This window comes from Chanodichthys erythropterus, chromosome 24 (assembly GCF_024489055.1).
Source record: "Chanodichthys erythropterus isolate Z2021 chromosome 24, ASM2448905v1, whole genome shotgun sequence".
Lineage (NCBI taxonomy): Eukaryota > Metazoa > Chordata > Actinopteri > Cypriniformes > Xenocyprididae > Chanodichthys > Chanodichthys erythropterus.
Genome location: NC_090244.1, coordinates 23,562,340 through 23,579,962, shown reverse-complemented (window position 1 = coordinate 23,579,962; position 17,623 = coordinate 23,562,340). Strand labels below are relative to the sequence as shown.

At 36.3% G+C, this 17,623-nt stretch overlaps 2 protein-coding genes across 2 annotated transcripts; both read right to left on the bottom strand.

Annotated features, from left to right (window-relative positions):
* Positions 1–4,054: 4,054 nt before the first annotated feature.
* myod1 (myogenic differentiation 1) lies at positions 4,055–7,444 on the bottom strand. The gene is made up of 3 exons (XM_067380004.1): positions 5,400–7,444; positions 5,053–5,131; positions 4,055–4,937 (listed from the first exon to the last, which is right to left on the bottom strand). The coding sequence occupies exons 1-3, from the start codon at positions 5,907–5,909 to the stop codon at positions 4,699–4,701; spliced, it is 828 nt and encodes a 275-aa protein (XP_067236105.1). The 5' UTR covers positions 5,910–7,444; the 3' UTR covers positions 4,055–4,698.
* A 222-nt stretch (positions 7,445–7,666) lies between these two features.
* Positions 7,667–16,090, bottom strand: zgc:172145 (Ferritin light chain, oocyte isoform-like). The gene is made up of 3 exons (XM_067379268.1): positions 15,734–16,090; positions 14,773–14,919; positions 7,667–9,101 (listed from the first exon to the last, which is right to left on the bottom strand). The coding sequence occupies exons 1-3, from the start codon at positions 15,899–15,901 to the stop codon at positions 8,808–8,810; spliced, it is 609 nt and encodes a 202-aa protein (XP_067235369.1). The 5' UTR covers positions 15,902–16,090; the 3' UTR covers positions 7,667–8,807.
* Between the last annotated feature and the right edge of the window lie 1,533 nt (positions 16,091–17,623).

The following is a 17,623-nucleotide window of genomic DNA, read 5'->3' as shown; positions in this document are numbered from 1 at the left end:
TAAATGGTTTAGCTCCCCAGTACCTAAGTGAGCTCTTAATGCATTATAGTCCTTCACGTTTATTGCGATCTCAGAATTTAGGCCAGTTGATAATACCCAGAATATCAAAATCGACTGAAGGCGGCAGATCATTTTCCTATTTAGCACCTAAACTCTGGAACAATCTTCCTAGCATTGTTCGGGAAGCAGACACACTCTGTCAGTTTAAATCTAGACTAAAAACACATCTCTTTGCTCTTGCATACACATAACACATTATCAATACATTAACATTTTTCAAATCCGTTAAAGGATTGTTACGCTGCAATAATTAGGTCGGCCGGAACCGAGAACATTTCCTATAACACTAGATATACCTGTACATCAGAACAAGAATGGCATCTACGCTAATATCTGTCTCTCTGCTTATCCTGAGGTTTGCCGGGTGCTGGATCCAGGCCGTATCCAGGTCAGATGGAGAACCTGCGTCTGGACCTGACTACAACGTAGCCCAGGATCCCCGTATCCGCTTACATATATTTATATATAATCGATTTTTAAACTCTATAATAAAAATGTACAATTCAGATTTTGATCTCCATATACATTTACATATATATATCTTCCAAGGGGTTTTTTCCCTCCTAGGACTTTTTTCCCAGTGCTAGCACGCTGGGTTTTTCTCCTAGGGGGTTTTTTCCACCCCTGGAAGTCAGCCGACATTGGCTTAATGTAGCACCATCTGTTTGTACAGTTTTAACCACTTCCCTTTTTTTTTTCTGTGCTTCTAATATGTAAAGCTGCTTTGAAACAATTACCAATTGTAAAAGCGCTATATAAATAAATTTGACTTGACTTGACTATGCATCAAGGTCACTTTCCCGCAAGAACGCGCTCCCTCAGTTGGACTGAGTGGCAAAAGAACTGCTGCATGACTGGATTTAACAGAGAGGAAACTGCGAAAACGCGAGTAAAACAAACGATTACACTAAAGGTTGGACTCGAAATTGTTTCGTACAACTTGTCAAATAAACCTAATCCATGGATATTGACATACAGCCAGGAATCGTGTTTCCTGACTAATATATGTGCCTGATTTCGGCGCTGGGGAAAAACATAAAGCAAATCTGCCTGTGAATATTTTATATAACTACAATATGGGTAAGTCTAAATCCGCGTAATCTTTTATATCAATGTTATATATATATATATATATATATATATATATATATATATATATATATATATATATATATATATATATATATATATTGTCATATTGTCCAGCCCTAGTTTTTGTCAGTGTTTATTTAAAAACACACAATTATGCAGAATATAAGATGGAAAATTTGTAATTGATGATTTGTCAACATAATATATATACAATATATGGTATGATTTTACCTCAAAATCCAACAGTTTCACACAAAATGATAACTGCAAATCCATGTTTCTCTGCTGGAGTCGAGCTGTTTCTGTGAATGGAAGTGATCCATTTGCTTCTTTTTTCTGTAGCTTTCGGCAGTTTTTTAATATCTCAGGTTTTGTGTCAAAGCTATTTGTACAGTCGATCACAAAACTCTTTTCCCTTTTGGTTTTGTGTGTTTTTCGCGGCATTCACGCTGAATACCATTGCTGCCGCTCATTCTTTAGTGGGCGTGACCGCAGGCCTAACGGTCGACGGTGACGTCACGTGCATACCCCCATGAACACGCGTATCTAGAAGTTCATCCGCCTTCGACAGTAGTCCCCCCAAAAAAAAAAAAAAAAAAAAAAACAGTAGTCCCAACAAAATAGCCCCGAGTTTCCAGCATTCAGAATGTCTTATTCTGTAGACGTAAGTGTATAGTCAGTTTTATTTGTTTTTAGCTTACCCTACACGCTGAGGTATACATCGAAAATGAAATGCGTTAAATTATTTTGATAAGCAGGCCATAGACTTTACTTAGGCGGCTGCCCAGGTAGGCCTATATTAAAGGCTGTCCACCTCAGGTAAATTCGGAGACACATTTTTGCTTTTATTATTTTTATCCTCTTACAGCTACTTTTGTATCCATCCAAGATTACCTAGTGGAAAATCTCTCCTTGCCCTACGCGTTTTCTGCTCGTTTTGTACCCGAGAACTGCCTACTCCGCTGACATTCCCACATAAGTTGCAGAGATGCGGTGGATATTTCACAAAGACAGGACTCGACAGTCCAGGCGCTCCTGTGTGCAAACTGTAAGATGTGCATTGACTATTCAAATTCAAAAGGCTATGATTTCATGTAGGTAAAAAAGAGAACTGCACATTGCAAAGTCACACTGCAGCATTGTTGTTCGAGGCTTCAGACTGCTGATTCTCAATTAGCCTAATGAATCGGACATTTTATGCCAAGCAATGAAGTCCAGTTGATGAATTATGACAATACTTTATGGCCTTTAAATAATATGTTTTAGACTGTTGCAAGAATGTATATTTTATCTCTCTCATCTGATGTAAGCCCGCAATAGTATGTACCTTTCAAAATAAGAGTCCCGGTGTATTTCGGGCTTGTTTATAATTAAAAGACGCTAAGTTTTTTTTCCCCTTCTGGGCATAATTGGTATTTTGGTTACACAATACATTGTATTTAATTTAATTTAATTTCCATTTAATTCATAGTAAATTATTGTAGTCTCTGGCTGGGATGCTTCCCTACAGGAAGAAATGTTATTTGACACAGTCGTATTATTCCATATATATTTTACTATAGTAGCCTATCAGTAAAATCTGTGTCCCAATCATTGAGAGACACTATATGACATAGCAAGGAGAACTTTACCATTTAAATGCTGTAATGCATAATTTACAATGCATAATAATTAAATGTAATAGTAGCCTATGTAATTTCAATAAATAAAAATCACTCATTATTTGTTGTCACATGTAGTACACTATTTTTGTGCCATGGGTAATAGGATTTTCCCCCCGGCTACCACCGCATGTAGCTATTTCAAACCTGTGGGAAGCACTGTACACTCTAAAATAATGCTTGGTTAAAATGGGTTAAATGTTTGCCCAACGTGCTATGCAGTTTTATTTAACCCAAATATTGTTTAAAAATTTAAATATGGCTGGCTTAAAATGAACCCAAAGTGGAAAACGTTGGAAATTAAAAATCAGGAAATTACAAAAGGCAACAATAATAATCAAAAGGTGAACATTTATTAAGCAATTTAATAAATGTGAATTATTTAATTACTATGCATTAAACGTATTAATAAATGTTAATTTATTAAACATATTAATAATGTTAATTTCCAACATACTTTGGGTTCATTAAGCAATACCCTACAGTATTTTTTAAATAACAGTGGAGTTAAATAAAACTACCCAGCAGGTTGGGCAAACATTAACCCAATTGCTGGGTTTGTCCATTTTCAATCAAACTGGGTTGTTTTTAACCCAGCATTTTTTTTATAGGCTATTGTATGAAATAACCTATTTCTCAAGTTTTACACTGTGAAAAAATTTATGATAATGCGTTTATTTATTTAGGCCTATTTGTATTAATTTCTTACGCTGAAAAATAAAATAAAATAAAATAAAATAATAGGCCTATAAATAAGCCTGACATTTATTTCATTAACATAGGCTAAACAAACACTTTCCTAGCCTAGCCTATTATATCGGCAGCATATGCTAAATCATATAGGCTAGGGCTATAGTTTAAAAAAATATTCATATTTGAATGTAGCTTACATTAATTGAATAAAATGAATTATGGATTATATGCTGAATCTTTATCGAAACTCGATCTAGCAGGTTAAATTCCTGTAACTTTTATGTTTATATTTAGCTATTCCATATGAATAGTGCCAAATAATTTGGGGAGCTTCGAGAAAAACATTGAAGTATATCAACTCAAGTTGCCAAAATTCCCTGGAACTGCATGGACAAAATGTAGCTAAACATTAAAAATAAATAAATACATAAATAATGCGTAATTTGTTTTTGTATTTTTCTTAAAAAAAAGACCCCAATTCACGTTCGTCTTTCCCTGTCACGCTAAAGCAGTTTTCATTGAATAAATCACAAAATCCCATCAAATATGAGTATAAATAGTAATATTTTTATTAATCCGACATTCACTCGTTTAAGAAGTATAAATATAAAGTTTAACACAAGACACAACAAGCTAGTGTTTCAAACAGGCATCATTAAATACAATAATATGTTTGTTCGTTTTCGTCGCTTTAACAAAACAGATCTTATTTACACATATACAAAAGTGGTCCTACTATCCGTATCTGGATTACGATTCTCTCGTAAATAATTAGGAAATAAAAGTTGATGGTGACAGAAAATATACTCACAAAAGGGGGAAAAAAATATGGTCACATTTTCACATGGATAGCTACAATAATATAAATAAGCGTAGTTAAGAAACTCACTTGCCTTTTTCATAAAGGAATTAGATTTTCCACAGCATAAAAGAAAGAAAGAAAGAAAGAAAGAAAGAAAGAAAGAAAGAAAGAAAGAAAGAAAGAAAGAAAGAAAGGAAGAAAGAAAGAAAGAAAGAAAGAAAGAAAGAAAGAAAGAAAGAAAGAAAGAAAGAAAGATCATTCGTTCCTAGTTTCCAGCAGTGGATCGAAATAGTCTTTCTTTTGTCGTTAAGATCGGATTTGTCATTTTTCTGTTGAATGCTTCTTGATTCAAATTGTCCCTTTCGGTTTGTTTTGAAATGTACCGGATCTTTAAAGCACTTGATAGATGGGATCCTGAGCCTGCTGTTGAGGGCAGTTGGTCGGGGACTGTGCAGGAGCCCCGCTCTCACTCAGGACGGACCCCTCTTGCGGAGAGCACGGACTCCCTTCGTGCCCCTCCGGTACTGACAGCACGGGACACGCGGGGGTCTCTGTGGAAATTCGCTCCACGATACTCGACAGACAATCCAAACTCGACACCACTGAGCTTTTATTATTCCGTGCGTCAGCTGTAAAATAAACAAATAACAGATTTTAACTTAAACTGAAATGAACTAATGATTTAAGATTTCAGTCAGTCGATATGTAGGCTATTTAGCCTATTTATTTCGACGCTTGACGTACCATTTGGCGTGTCATTGAAGTAAGAGCTGTCATAACTGTTCCGTCTTCTCGACTGACATGTAGGGCCCATGAAATCCATCTAGAAAACACCAGAAGAAGATTACTTACCATGATGAACGATACGTAACAAAAGCACATAAACAAATAATTGAATTTGGCCTGTAATATTGATTCATTTATAAAGGCTAAAGCGCTAGCCCATTGAATGAAAAATGTCACGTGTTGCCAAATTATAATAAAATAAAAACGTAGAATAAACCATTAATGGATGACATTGGCTTTACAATAAAATATATTAGGCTATTATAAAAGCATAGCAACAGTATATGAAGTTCTCATCTTCTCACCATGCCATCAGAGCAGTTGGATCTCGGGCTGGAGGCATCAGAGTCTCCGCTGTAATGCTCCAGAACAGGGTAGTAGTTTTCCTCTTGACTCCTGAGCAGCGCCTGCAGAGACTCAATGTAACTAATGGCGTTTCTCAGAATCTCCACTTTGGGCAGCCTCTGGTTCGGGTTGGTGGACGTGCATCTCTTGAGGGTCTCGAAAGCGTCGTTGACTTTGCTCAGTCGTCTCCTCTCCCTCATTGTGGCGGCTTTGCGGCGGTCAGCGTTGGTTGTTTTTCTCTTGCAGGCTTTGCATGCCCACAGCAGGCACCTGCCGGCCTGATGATGCCCACTGGGTGCCCTCACGTGCTCGTCCTCGATGTGGTGATGCTCGTCGGGCTTGAGCAGGCTGACGTGGACGAGCCTGGGGTCCAGGTCTTCAAAGAAGTGCATGTCGTTGGTGTTGAAGCAAGGGTCGTCGTAGAAATCATCAGCTGATGAGATGGGGAAGGGAATATCCGACAACTCCATCTTTATGTATTAAGGTAAAAATGGCTTATAGCTACTTGAATGCTTCTCAAGTAGTAAAGTTTTGAAGGACTTAGGAATATTAAGACAAATTCCTTCAGATCCTGAAACAACGTATTGCTCAAGACAACCGTTTAAAAACCGCAGGTCGTCAAAAGGTTTCTTTGCTTGTACCCTTCAGGTACTTGTTGCTGGTGAGAGATCACGGCCTGTTTATATACAGCCCAGCCAGTCCGGGGGCGTGTCTTGCAAATGACAGTTTGACCAATGAGCATGTGCGCTGAGAAAGAGGGCGTGGTTTTAACGGCCTGGCACTGCAGCTAATGACGGCGTCATAAAAATGTTAAAATGATGAATTCGTTTATAAATAATGATATAAGTTGCTCTTGCTGCTTTTGTCGCGTGTATATTGGACTTAAATGTCTTTTATTTGTTTATTTGTCATCAAATAACAGATTTCAGCTTACAATTAATTACAATTTCCTGAATTTCCCTATAGGAAAAAATCGAGGGAGGACTTTCTTTTAATATTTTCTTAAGGGATCTTTCAACTATCATTTGTTTCTTATTAATATAGGCTATATTAGTATATAACTGTATTTGATAAGACGACAAACAACAGGGATCTGTTTGACTAATGTAAGAGAAAAAAGTGCTCCATGGGTAAATATTTTCTTCCTAGTGCTCCATAAAAAAGCACTATAAAATGCTTCATTCATTCATCGAAAATCTCAAACAAACGTAAATAATAGATAAATAAAATGTCGTTAAAAATGAAATTAGGATACACATTTGAATAACTGTTCAGAATTAAATATAGGCTATTGAATGTTAGGATGCCTATCAGTAGGCTATAAGTTGTTCAGAACTGAAAAAACAAACAAACAAAACAACAAAAAACATACATTTAATTATTTTTAGTTTGTATATTTTGTTTAATGAAACACTGTATCACTGGTACACATATTAAACTCACAAACTATCACAACATAGACAGGTTACAAATGTTTTTTTATTATTTTAATTAATCAATTAAGTTGTTAACGAATTAATTAATTAATTAATTATTTACCACAGAAAACTACTACTATGTAAAGTTATTTTAGTTCATGATCTGTTTATGTTGCGACCCTTTTTATTTAGCTTTCCTTACAATAGCTGCTCGACGCACAACAGACCTCCAATAGGGGGCGTTAAAGAGCCAGATGAGAGTTAAAAGCTTCAATTATGTTTGAAAAGTACCAAATATGCTGTTTTTTATCTGTCTTGTGTTAGTTCTTGTTGCCTGAATACAGGCTACTGGAGTTCAAGTAAGATTTTATGTTAAAAAACATACAATTATAACTCCGGCAGCCTGACAACTATGTGACAAAATCGTATTGTACTGGAAAACATTTATTTTCCATGCACCTTTTATACTGTAAAGAAAAATACACAATTGCATATGAAATGTAGACAAATGTTTATTAAACCCACTGCAGGATAATATGCAAAAGTCAAAACTTCAAAGTCAAGGAGTGTAAAATAACATTTTCATTTGAAAAAATGTTCACAAATCTAATACATATGCAAATGTAAAACTTTATATATAGCATATATATATATATATATATATATATATATATATATATATATATATATATATATATATATGCTATATATAAAGTTTTACATTTGCATATGTATTAGATTTGTGAACATTTTTTCAAATGAAAATGTTATTTTACACTCCTTGACTTTGAAGTTTTGACTTTTGCATATTATCCTGCAGTGGGTTTAATAAACATTTGTCTACATTTCATATGCAATTGTTTGTTTATACTTTTAACTTGCACAAATAAAGGCAAAAGTTCGTTTTGAAAAAATGTGTTTCATATATAAATTTATGGTCTGAAGCATAATACATGAAGAGAGAGAGATTGAAAAGTTTAAACTCTTATCTAAACTTCTTATTTCAGTCATTGAGGAATACCTTAATTTTACTGGAATGTTATTAAAATAATGGAAACACTTTAGATTAGGGAACACATATTCACATATTTTTCCTCAATAAACTCCTAATTATTGTTTATTGATAGTAAGTAAGGAAGTTGTTGTAGTGGTTATGTTTAGGTTTGAGGTAGGGTTAAGGGACCAAGAATATGGTCATGCAGAATAAGGCATTAATATGTCCTTTATAAGTACTAATAAACAGCTGATATGCCAGTAATATGCGAGCTAATAAGCAACTACTTAATAGTGAATATCTGTTTTCTAACCTAAAGTGTTACCAAAATAATATCTACAATTGGAGTGACTACTTGGAGTTGCATACAAATCATTGTGAGTGCATCTCTGCACTTTAAAGGGTTAGTTCACCCAAAAATGAAAATTCTGTCATTAATTACTCACCTTCATGTCGTTCCACACCCGTTAAGACTTTCGTTCATCTTTGGAACACAAATGAAGATCATTTTGATGAAATTTGAGAGCTTTCTGTCCCTCCATTGACAGCCTACGCAACTACCACTTTGACACTTCAAAAAGTTCATAAAGAGTTGTTTATATGTGAGTAAAAGCCTAAATTCAGTCTGTTCATCATATAAAGTGATGGAGTCTCTTCAGAAAATTTGAACTAAACCGCTCAATTCATATGGCTTAGTTTTACGATCTCTTTATGAAGTTTTTGAAGTGTCACCGTTGCAACTGCATAGCTGTCTGTGCAGGGACAGAAATCTCTCAAGATTTCATTAAAAAGATCTTCATTTGTGTTCCGAAGATGAACGAAATCTTTTCTGGGTTTGGAATGACACGAGGGTGAGTAATTAATGAACTAACCCTTCAAACAGTCTATCCATCCATTCATCTGTTGAAGCATCATATACACATTCTAAGCTTTCTAAATGATTCCGAAGAGGAAGTCTAGGCAGTAGTCAACGTCTCTTGTAGCTGGTCGATGAGGTACTCGCCGAAGCCTCCCACGCTGTCACTGGTGCAGCCCACTCTGTGAGCGCTGGTCAAGAGGTCACCGACGAGCTTGACCTTTGGGACGAGGGGCTCGATGAACTGACTTTTGATTACACTGGCGGTGTGTGGATCTCCGTACTCGTGAGCCAGTTGATTCAGCTCCACCATGACGCTCATCTCCTCCTTCCACTGGTTAAGCATGATCTCCAGAGCTGGAAGGACGGCGCACACATTTTCAGTGCATGGCCTCTGCACACAAATATACAATTAGTCATCAACCTAATGTTTTAAGTTGAAACCCATCACACACATAAGAGCTGCTGTGTGTTAAAGGGTAAATTCACTCAAAAATGAAAATACCCTCATGTCGTTCCACACCCGTAAGACCTTTGTTCATCTTCTTAACACTAATTAAGATATTTTTGATGAAATCCGATGGCTCAGTGAGGCCTGCATAGACAGCAATGACATTTCCTCTCTCAAGATCCATAAAGGTACTAAAAACATATTTAAATCAGTTCATGTGAGTACAGTGGGTCAATATTAATATTATAAAGTGATGAGAATTTTTTTTGCGGCAAAAAAAAAGGACTTTTAACAATATATGGTGATGGCCGATTTCAAAACACTGCTTCTGAGCGTTATGAATCTTTTTAGTCGAATCAGTGATTCGGATCGCGTATCAAACTGCCAAACTGCTGAAATCATGTGACTTTGGCGCTCCAATCCACAGATTTGATTCGTAAAGTTTTGAAATCGGCCATCACTAGATATTGTTTAAAAGTTATTTTGTATCATCGCTATATAATATTAAGGTAGAACTACTGTACTAACATGAACTGATTTAAATATGTTTTTAGTACCTTTATGGATCTTGAGAGAGGAAGTACCATTGCTGTCTATGCAGGCCTCGCTGAGCCATCGGATTTCATCAAAAATATCTTAATTTGTGTTGAGAAGATGAACGAAGTTCTTACAGGTGTAGAACGACATGAGGGTGAGTAATTAATGACATTATTTTCATTTTTGGGTGAACTAACCCTTTAAGAATTAAAAGTATACATAAACTGATGTAAATGTTACATTATAAAATGAATATTTTTGGTCCTGGATGCTGAAGTCAGTACAGAGTTCCAGCACACTTCTGAAATCTAATGTTCAGTTCTCTTGACTCTTTTCGTCTGGACCAAAAAAGAAAATGATACATTTAGTCCTGGTTCACTAAGCGTTCACACTGTAATTTTTAAGACTGAACCTAAAGATACAAAAAAAAAATATATATATATTTTGTATATTTTGCAACAGAACTTCCAAAACAATGTGTTCTGGGCTAAATGTGCTTGTTATGTGTACATATGATGGTATTTTGAACAGCTGAGAACTCATGAAGAGCTTAATAAATGTGTTAAGGTGTCAAAACAGCGGTAGGAATTCCTCCGTCACACACAAAGAAAGATCTGCTGCAAGGACCGAAGTTTAAATGACAAGAAAAAACATGGGAAAGGGTCCCATCTTGTGACCTCACATCCTGTTTTTGGTTTGTCTTTGGGCCGTGTTGTGTTCATATTTCAGTCGAACCACACAGCAGAGTTAGTTTGGAAGTGGACCGAGACCCTGTGAAAAGGTGGGTCTCGTTCCACTTGTTTGGTGTGCACCAGGGTTCGGTTGGTGGAGTTCACACTTTTTCAAAAGAACCGCACTAACAGAGCAATCGCACCAGAGTTTGTTTTAATCAAATCAAACCTGCCAAGTGTGAACACACTCTAAAAGCACCCTACAGGCTTGTGGACTTTACAGCATTCACTGAGAATACAGGTCTATGTCAAGTGTGCCATTTGGTACAAGGCCAATATAGCACAGCCTTGAGTGTCATTGACGTTACATGTGGTTTTCTCAACTAAATTTTGAGTCTGGCCAATTGGTTTGATTGTCATCATGTTAGAATCATTGCAAGGCACATTTTGGGCCAATGGCAAATAAATGTGTCCAGTCTGTCCATGATATATATCTAGTAGTGAAGTATGCGATTTTGGATACAGCCCTTGTGTTTCTTCTGTTCATTGTGTGAACTCGTCAGCTTTTCTAAGACGTGTATTTTGAGTTTTTTATCATTAAAGTTTAGATCCAGCCCTTTATTTTGAGTTATTTCAACCAATGCATGGCATTTTCAACATTGATAAGAATAAGAAATGTTTCTTGAACAGCAAATCAGCATTAATGACTTCTGAAGGATCATGTGACACTGAAGACTGGAGTAACAATGCTGAAATTTCAGCTTTACAAAACAAAAATAAATTTGATTTTAAAAGTTATTTTTAATTGTAATGATATTTCGAAATATTGCGGTTTTATTGTATTTTTGATAGAATAAATGCAGCATTTTAATGTATTTTTGAATAAAATAGCTTTAAAGTAATTTAAATTACTTTAAATAGTTTCAAGTTGATAAACAACTAAAAAGCTATCTAAATGGATCAATCCTCATATCAGTCAAATTTGAATTAAGCTACAATTAACAAAGACAGCACACAATAGTTTCCAAATGTGCACAAGCATCACCCAGCACGGAGAAGCGGATAACAAGGTGTTCAAAATCGCTGCTGATGGACCCTCACCAGTCCCAGTCTGGATCAATTTTACACGAGTCGTAAAATCAGGGAAGAGTGGATAGTAAAAAAAAAAAAAAAAAAAAAAAAAATAGAAAGAAGTGAAAACAGAAGAGAGGACGCAGTGTAAAGTGACAGCATTGCGAGTGCCATGGAATCCATCTGGAACTACAATTAATGCACTGTCCTTCCGCCTTCACATTAATCTCCCCAATTTTCCGGAACTCAGAGGAAACGTATACCCTAACAGGCATTAAAGGGGAGATCTCTGCAAAACCCCCCACCAGTTTACCCCCATCGCTCTCTTTTTCTCTGCACCCCACCCCCTTTAAGAGCTGCTGCCCCATTCATACAGAGGTAAAAGGATATCTTCAGGTTTTGGCAAAAAAAAAAAAAAAAAAAAGGTTTATGATTAATAATTTGTTATGGTCTGAGTTTTTCTATTTTGCATTTTAAACATGTGCTTCTCTCCCAGCTAACAGGGAAGGTTCTTAGAACTTTGGCTAACTTTCTGGCAAGGTTCTCTTAAAGTTATGAACAAACGTTCTTCCAGTAACATTCTCAAAACATTAGCACAAAAATGTTATTTATACATTGTTTATACGAAGTAACATTCCCAAAATCTTTGCAGAATGATAAAACGGAATCATGTTTTATTAACGTTCACATAACCAAGAAAAAACATTTTTAAAACATTTTAAAAACTGAACGTTTTGAGCATTCAGTAATAAAGTGTTCGTAGCCAGTGACAGGCATGTTACTGTAAATAAGTAATTAATTACTAGGCAGTAATTACATCTTCTACGGTGTAATTAGATTACTGTATAAAAAACATTGCATTACTTATAACTAATTACTTTCTAAAACCCATATCAACCTCGAGTTGAACAATACAAAGAGAGACATGAAACTGCTTTTTTAATTCAATCAAATAAATAATATAAAATTGCATAAATTATTCTTGAAATGACCGAAGTATTTAAAGGGAGAGGGTTACATAGAATTGTCAAAACATGTTCTTCAACATGTATAACGCCTATATAGGTCGTTTGTCACTTCCCTGAAATACGACCCATAGGAGCGTTTGCTAAAGTTGCGCCCCTATCAACAACAGGACACTTTCATTTTAATGCATTGTGCCCTTTTATCTGCCTAATATTTCGGGTTTTGTGTAGCTCAATTGGCAGAGCATTGCTATAACAATATGCAATCATGTGATCATGCGATCGTGGGTTCGATCCCAGGGAACACATGTGCTCATAAAGTGTATATGCACTGTAAATGTAGTCGTTAATAAAACAATGAGTTTTGCTTAATGGAAATAGGAGAAAGGGTGTAAAAAGTCCACACATTGGGTCTCATTCATGAAACACCAGCAGAACGAATTTTTGTGTAAATCGTGTGTAAAGTGGTTCTGGCGTAAATTTTCGGATTCATTAAAATGTTCGTATTTTCCAAATGTTAGTTGGTACGAAAGAAATCTACACCTGCTCCCAGCCACGCGTAAATAGTGCGTTTAACATCCGAACGTTTTGCTCATTAATAAGGCTGCATTTTAATTCACCTTAATAAGGTACATATTTACACAGCATTTTGAAAAAATATTATATATAGTAATTACATACATTACTTTTATTGTGAGAGCCAGTAATAGCATCTGCCAACGGAGCACTTTAATCAAATAATTAATTGATTTCAATAGGGCTGGGCAAACTAATGGCCCCAAATGGCCAAAATCCTTCGTTTGGTGTCATAATATGATGCCCATATATAGTTGTCAGTCGGATTTAATGGGCGGGATTTAGGGTAATTGAGAATGAGCGTGTACGCGCGTCCCATTTACGACTGATTGGAATTCATTAACACACACACACATTTCACTATCACTTCTGACGTTTACGAAGTATTTGTGAATCAGGAGAAGAGTTTTCGGGAAGGTCTCTTTACGCGCAAATCACTCACATATTTACTCGTATATTTACGAATGTTTCATGAATGAGACCCATTACATTTAAATGAACACGCATTTTGATTGGTAACGACAGTCATACGTCATTTCATGACGACAGACGTAACACGACACTATCATTATTTTTGCGCCAGCTAGAGGGCGCATGACTTTAAAACGTAAATATAGGTCGTAATAAGGTGCTTGAAAAACTATAGGTTGTTTTTTTTTCGTGCGTCGCCTATCAATGACATCATATCCGCGTTATCCTCAATTTACAGTTTTATTTTGTAGAAACCATGGAAACACTAAAGACGCTTTAATATATTATGTTTTATTAGACAGGTAAGCAACTGTTTAGATGGATACATTCATACACAGAAAACTGTTATATAGCTCAACACAGCAAGTCTTATTGTTTAAATCTCGTTTTCTTGATTTTCTGTGAGTACCATGTTTTATCATGCCTAATATCGATCTAGCTTACTACAAGTGTCTCATAGTAGCCGCCGAGTGAATGCAGAGTAGCACTATAATAACTTTCAACACACAAATATATCTAATATAATAAAACAGCGCTGCTTTATCCCACATTCGCTTAACCAGAAGAAGCGGAAGCGCTCGTCTGCGGCATAATAACAGCTCCCCTCACGGCAAAAGAACTCTGTGGCGGATCGGTCTCGGAGGTATCGCGGCTTCCGAAACGTATCCGCGAAAACGGACCCGTATCAGCGTCTACTTGCGTGCAGTGACGGATCTGCCGTGGCTCCGCGCTGCATCCGCTCCGCATCCGTGATTAAAACCTTACCTCCAAGGCGGGTCCATTTGGGACCTGCAAATTGATACAACCATTACAGTAAAGGTGCGTGTGCGTCTGCGGATCCGACATGGGTCCGCTCAGGATTCGCTGATTGACAGTAGAATTTACGGCGCCGCCCGGAGGCAGAGCTGATCCTCTGGGTAACGCCAAAACGAATGTGACAGTCACGCGGGTGTGGCGACTTGAATGCGGATCCACCTAGGAGTCTCCTGCTGTGTTGGTCTGCTGCTCTCGAGACGTGTGTCGCGCTCATCTCTCATTAGCAATCGCTCCAGCGATGTGATGCTCCCGCTGTGCTTCATACTACAGTAATGTTAATAATCTCATGATTCCGCGAAATCAAGGCATCATCAAGCAACACCTTTGATTTGAATAAGTGACATCTAGCGGCGGAAATGTACATAGTGTGCCTTTAATGGGAACATTAGCAAAAGTCTATGTTCTAAGAACATACTTATTAGCTGGGCTGTTCCATAACTAGGTGCTATTTCTTTCAAGGAACAATGGGTCACTTCTACCAAGTCTTGTGTTTAACATGTTAGTTACCTGAATGTTTTTGCCACAGAATTTCCCTCCTCTCTGGGAGAGGTACTGCAGCATTGCTTCTGCCCCTTCTAGTTCTTTCACTGATTCCTGATGGAAATACGCAGCCACTCTGGGTAAAGACAAATCACTCTGCTCAAAGATTTTGGCCTAAAACAGAAAGGAAGACAGATCTGATTTAGAACGAAGCTAAGTGGAAGACAGTCTGATGATTTTGGGAACCACAGTTTCCTTTACAGTTTCCTATAAAGTGAAGAAAATGGGTCAATCTGTCAGTCAATAGTTTCTCCTTTCTGAACATTTATTTACATGTTTATTTTTTTTTTTTTCAAACCAATAAAATAAATGTCATTGAGGACTATGAATACATATTTATTGACAAATCCATTGACATACCATACTAAAAGATTTACAAATGTTAGATACACTGAAAAGTGGCAAAATAAGAACTTTATTATTGTTATTATGTATTTAAAAAGCAGTTTGTTTTTTTTAAAAATAGATATTCCATTCGATATTTTATGTCATGGAATAAATATTTTATTGCAAATATAGGATACATGTTTTTCAAAGCTCTAAAAAACCAACATGGTATTTCTAAGAACTTGGCATATAAAAAGTAACATTTTAAAAGATTGCTATTTTTTTTTTTTTTTTTTTTTTTTTTTTTTTATCTCAAACATCCTATTTGTCATTTACCCAATGATGTTTTAATGAAACGTATACACAGTGATGAAATCCAGTGTTTTCACATTAGGGCGTCAATGATTGGGTGGGGGTTACTTGACGGCAACCCATACTAAACTTTCCCATAAAACGTAGTTAACTAACGCAGTTAATTCTATAAATATAAAACTTTATAAAGCTGTAAATTAATGCAATTTAATTCTGCAATAGCCTACTGCTACACTGGTGATTCAGGGTGTCATAGTATAACTGCGCATGTTTACAGTAGAGTTCTTACCAGCGCTTCCAGTTTGTATGAGACCTCCATAAGAAAAGTGGAAACTCCACACAGACTTTCCTCCACAGCAGTCGGGAAGTTTTGTCTGACCTGACTCCCAGCAGAAGAAAAATGTGTTTTACAGAGCGGGAGGCACGTTTTTATTCGCTTTACTTTTGGTTCCGACATGTTTACGCTGTAACGGACATCAATACTGAATGTTCTCACTGTCTTCGGTGATTTCAGGCGTTTCGTATATCCTCACATGACGCTACTATGTCGCATTTCCGTATTGTGAAGAAATAAGTGTAGTTATGTACTAATATTCAAAGTAAACAGCTACTGGATAGGAAGACTAAAAATGCGAGCGTTTCCCGTTCATTCTGTCAAGTTCATCCGGTATTATGTGGGTGGATGTGTATCAAGCTGCCCTACGACTATTTAGGCTACTATAGTTTTACCATAGTTTACTGTTATTGATTCCATATTGATACAAAATAATATGGAATGAAGGAATAAAGCGTTATTATTATCATATAAATAGTTGAATGGCTGTTTGAACAGCCTAGATTGGTTTGCTGATCTTAGCTGCACTAATAATAATTGTTTTGAATGTGAACGTGAAGATACTTCAAATCTAAAAAAGAAAAAGTAGGCTGTACTTTATAATTTGAATTAAATAAAACACTTAAAGAGACTAGGCCTTCACTTGTTTCTTAACACGTTTAAGTACCTACACTTTTAAAAAGTCAAATTCAAAAATTTATATGAAAGTACATTTTAAAATCATTATGTTTCAGTAATCTTTTGTCATGCTTTAAAGTCCCCATGAAATCAAAATGGAAGATTTTTTTACTTTTAGTATGAATATGCAAGCCTTACTGTTATCTATAAGCTAGTGTGCTGCAAAACAATGACAAAATTAAGCATTCATAAGCATTCAAAATGTACAGTCTCTCACTTCCGCCAATATGGATCAACGATTCTGATGACATCCCCCTGCACTTCAGCTTCTCATCAGGTTTTCTGTCCAATTAAATGCTCTCTAGAATCTAAAGCGTCCCTCCCCCTACACTGTAAATAGATGCTGAAGCTGTGGCTGAGATTGGTCACTTGTTTTAATATTGTTTACATGGTGAATATAGGGCATATGGAACAATTCAAGCAGTGTAAATATGCTTTCTTTGGGGTGAATGAAGTCTGGTTAGTGTCACACGAACTGCTGCAGCGCACACGCAGCGTGCTCCGGTCCAGAGACATGATAGCAAAGAGTGGATAATATGCGGGAGTCGGCACAGACCACAAAACGCATCGGACCCATTTGAATGCTGTATTTGAAAGCAATACGGATGAGATTAGGAGGAGAAACGGTTAGAGATTAGGAAGAAACTGTGGCTTGTCTGAGCTCAACGGCTCTGACCGTGCTGTGATATAAACACAACCCTATTGGCTATTTTAAAAAGGGGAGGAGCTGTTTGATATATCCTGCCTTGTCTTCCTATTTCAGTGGAAATTACATCAACACACTGAATAATGCTACGCACTTCAGTGAGCTTTAAATTACACTTATTTTGAAGTTTTGTTAATTTGTAAATGACATGCAATTACTTGTCTGCATTTAGGGTATGTTTACACAACACTCGTGTACTAAAATAGAAAAGTTTTTCCTTTGCATTTTTTGTGTACAGACAACACCATTGTCAAAATAATACCCGCTCACACGAATCTGCGAAAACGACTAAAAGCACTGTATTATGCTGTCAGGCCAGTAGTTGGCGATGTCACTTTGTAAAAAAACACTACGCACCTATACACACCGTTTTCACAAATTCACATTTTTATAGTTTACACTGAGATGATAACGGTATCGTTTTTAAAAACTTACACTTTGAAACCTTTTTTCAAAAGCCC